This window comes from Fukomys damarensis, unplaced genomic scaffold (genome assembly GCF_012274545.1).
Source record: "Fukomys damarensis isolate Sample0158 unplaced genomic scaffold, DMR_v1.0_HiC HiC_scaffold_11, whole genome shotgun sequence".
In the NCBI taxonomy this organism is placed as follows: domain Eukaryota; kingdom Metazoa; phylum Chordata; class Mammalia; order Rodentia; family Bathyergidae; genus Fukomys; species Fukomys damarensis.
In genome coordinates this window covers 42095521-42098008 of record NW_022900923.1, presented here as the reverse complement: position 1 = coordinate 42098008, position 2488 = coordinate 42095521, and the positions used below count along the sequence as shown (strand labels likewise).

Sequence of the window (2488 nt, the reverse complement as noted above, 5' to 3'; positions counted from 1 at the left end):
ATAGCTCTTCATTTAAAAACACATGTCCCCAGGTTGAGGTATACAGTGGCCTGTTGTCATGGCAGGATGAGTACAGTAGAGTACAGGGTGGGCACGGGGGTCTAGCTGGAAACGGCCATCACGTAGTTCTTCGAGGGGCTGCTCCGGCCCAGCATCATTTGGTTCTTGCAGGTGAGGAGCCCACAGGAAGTGGCCACTGGGGTCTCCTCGTACAGGACACAGATGGAGCCATCCTCTCCGATGCGGTAGGACACCTCATAAGGGTCCACCCACAGGGTCAGCTCGCTGGGCAGCAGCTGATGCAGCTGGGGTTGGCTGAGTCCAATCTGGCTGGCCACCTTGCTTATGATGGGGTCCATCTTGTGGTTGATGCGGATGCAGCGGTAGCCAGAGCCCTTGGACGGCTTTTCGGGAAACCAGTGGTGTCTGTAGTGCTCTGTGGAGGGAGGACAATGGGGCCTGGTTAGAGGAGCCAGACCACGGATATGACTGCGTTAGAATGAGGGTGAAGGCTGAGGAGGAGAGGAGGGGCCCAACGATTTTAAGGGAGGTAGGAGTTCCTGCTGGGTCTCAGCAGCCTTCTAAAACCCTCTCGCCACTTTTTTACGGGAGCTGGAGAGACTCCTTGGCCCCTCCCAGGCCAGGGTGTGTGTGTGTGTGTGTGTGTGTGTATTTTGGAAATGGGTCTGGGCTCTGAGGGACTCTCCAGTGGCCAAGCTACTGCTCTTGGCCCATCCCCCAGTTTAAGAAAGGAGGGTGTGTGACCTGCAGCTGGCAAGTCCAGGCAGGGCCTCTGGGTACTCCTGAGCTGATGGGTCCACAGCAAGTCATCCACCCTGTCCCCAGTGGGCCCCCTGCCACCTTTAGAAGAGCCCAAGATCCTTAGCAGTGGCTAATGGACAAGAAATGGGTTGTTTTGATGAAACAGCTGTTGCTCCACAGGCCTGCAGGCTCAGAGATGGCTATCGAAGCTCTAGGCTGCAGACAGCCTAGGAACAGCTGGGAGATAGGTCTCTCTCCAGCCAGCCTGCCTGCTGCTTATCTCTGGTCAACCTCCCGACTCTCGCCCCACCTCCCCAACACACACACAGGCCCCCAGCAGTTACTGGCTACAGGCTGTCTTCCATGCCACAATAGGTGGCAGATGGCGAACAGGGACCAAAAAGAACTACAAAGCGGGTCGGGATTCCAGATTAGAGCTGGGACAGCTGGGAGAATGGTGGGCCGCAGCACAAGCCCGCACAGCCGGGAGAACCACGGCAGGGCCTCCAAGTTGCTCAGAAGGCTCAGGGAGGGGCTCGTACAGCTCCCCGGCCGCTGGGAAGCCTGTGGCACCCCGCGAGGGTCTTGAGGTGACAAAGGTCCGCAGAGGAACTCGATCCGGCACTCCACTCTGACCGTAGACACACCCTCTCCTGGAGTCCACACTGGGGCTAGGGAACGTACACAAGGGAGGGTCTGTGTCCCGTGGAGAGCAGAGGGACGCGCTCCATCGGAACCACCACGTACCGAGACTCGACCTAGCTCCGGGCCGGGGAGGGTGATCTAACCCTAACCCGGGAGTCGGAGGAGGGAACCTAGTCCGGAACACCTCGCGTGGAAGGCCCAGGAGGAGGGGAGAAGACGCCCCAGGCAGAGAGGGGACGAGGGCCGGCAGTGCCAGGCCCCTGGTGCGCGCCCACCTGTTAGTGCCTCCTGGAGCGCCCCGCTGAAAACCTTAAGCCGCTGTTCGCTCACGCAGCCCCGGGTCCTCAGGAGGCTGGAGAGGAAGCCCACGGCGGCGGCGATCTCCGGAAACATGTCTGCTCTCTTCCCGTGGTTCATGTCGCTCGCGGCTCTGAGCGGGGAGCGGTCTGCCGTGGGGTGACACTGCTTTCAGAGGTGCACTCGCCCCGCCGCTTCCCCGGGATCTGCCCGGGCTTTCCCCCGCCGGGCTTTTCATACAGTTCGCGGAGGCGGGGCAGCCGGCGGCGGCGCCCATTGGCCACGGCCAGCGGATGGGGGCGGGCACAAGCCGCCAGCCCCGCCCCGCCTCCCCCGCGCTGAGGTCATCGCCGGCTGACGTCAGTGCTGGGAATCTGCGCTGGGCTTTGAGGCCTTTATTAGTCTGGCCAGACGGCACTCCCGCGCTGTGAGTTTGAGACCAGCGCCGCCTCCTCCAGGGAGCCTTCCCTGATGCCGCCTCTCCCTAGCGGTCTCTCCGACTCCCACGCCGGTTTCCAGCCGCAGCCCGTCAAAACCACTCACCCCGACGCTTTGTCCCCGTGTTTCTGCTTTGCTGGTGTTTGTTTTTTTTTTTTTTTTAAAGCTAAACAGAATGGGTTCCTCTTGAGCCTTCAATAGTGGGGAACGCACTGTTTACTCCCACAACGCTACCGCGCCCCTGAAGGTCCTTGCTCTTAAGCAGTTCCTTTTTGTTGCCTGAAAAATCCAACTCTTTCTCAGTGCTTCGGTGAGGGGAGTGCGGCCAGACTTCTGCCCCCGGGTT

At 60.5% G+C, this 2488-nt stretch overlaps 1 protein-coding gene across 1 annotated transcript; it reads right to left on the bottom strand.

The window, feature by feature from the left end:
- Positions 1 to 9: 9 nt before the first annotated feature.
- On the bottom strand, positions 10 to 1900 carry Btg2 (BTG anti-proliferation factor 2). Its single transcript, XM_010645043.1, has 2 exons — positions 1683 to 1900; positions 10 to 436 (listed from the first exon to the last, which is right to left on the bottom strand). Exons 1-2 carry the CDS (start codon positions 1822 to 1824, stop codon positions 102 to 104), a joined length of 477 nt encoding a protein of 158 aa, XP_010643345.1. The 5' UTR covers positions 1825 to 1900; the 3' UTR covers positions 10 to 101.
- Between the last annotated feature and the right edge of the window lie 588 nt (positions 1901 to 2488).

Excerpts from the sequence above, each read along its gene's own strand:
- Btg2 (XM_010645043.1), bottom strand. The coding sequence starts at position 1,824 with ATGAACCACGGGAAGAGAGCAGACATGTTTCCGGAGATCGCCGCCGCC. Across the intron at positions 437-1,682 it reads GCTCCAGGAGGCACTAACAG|AGCACTACAGACACCACTGG; the intron begins GTGGGCGCGCAC and ends CTCCCTCCACAG.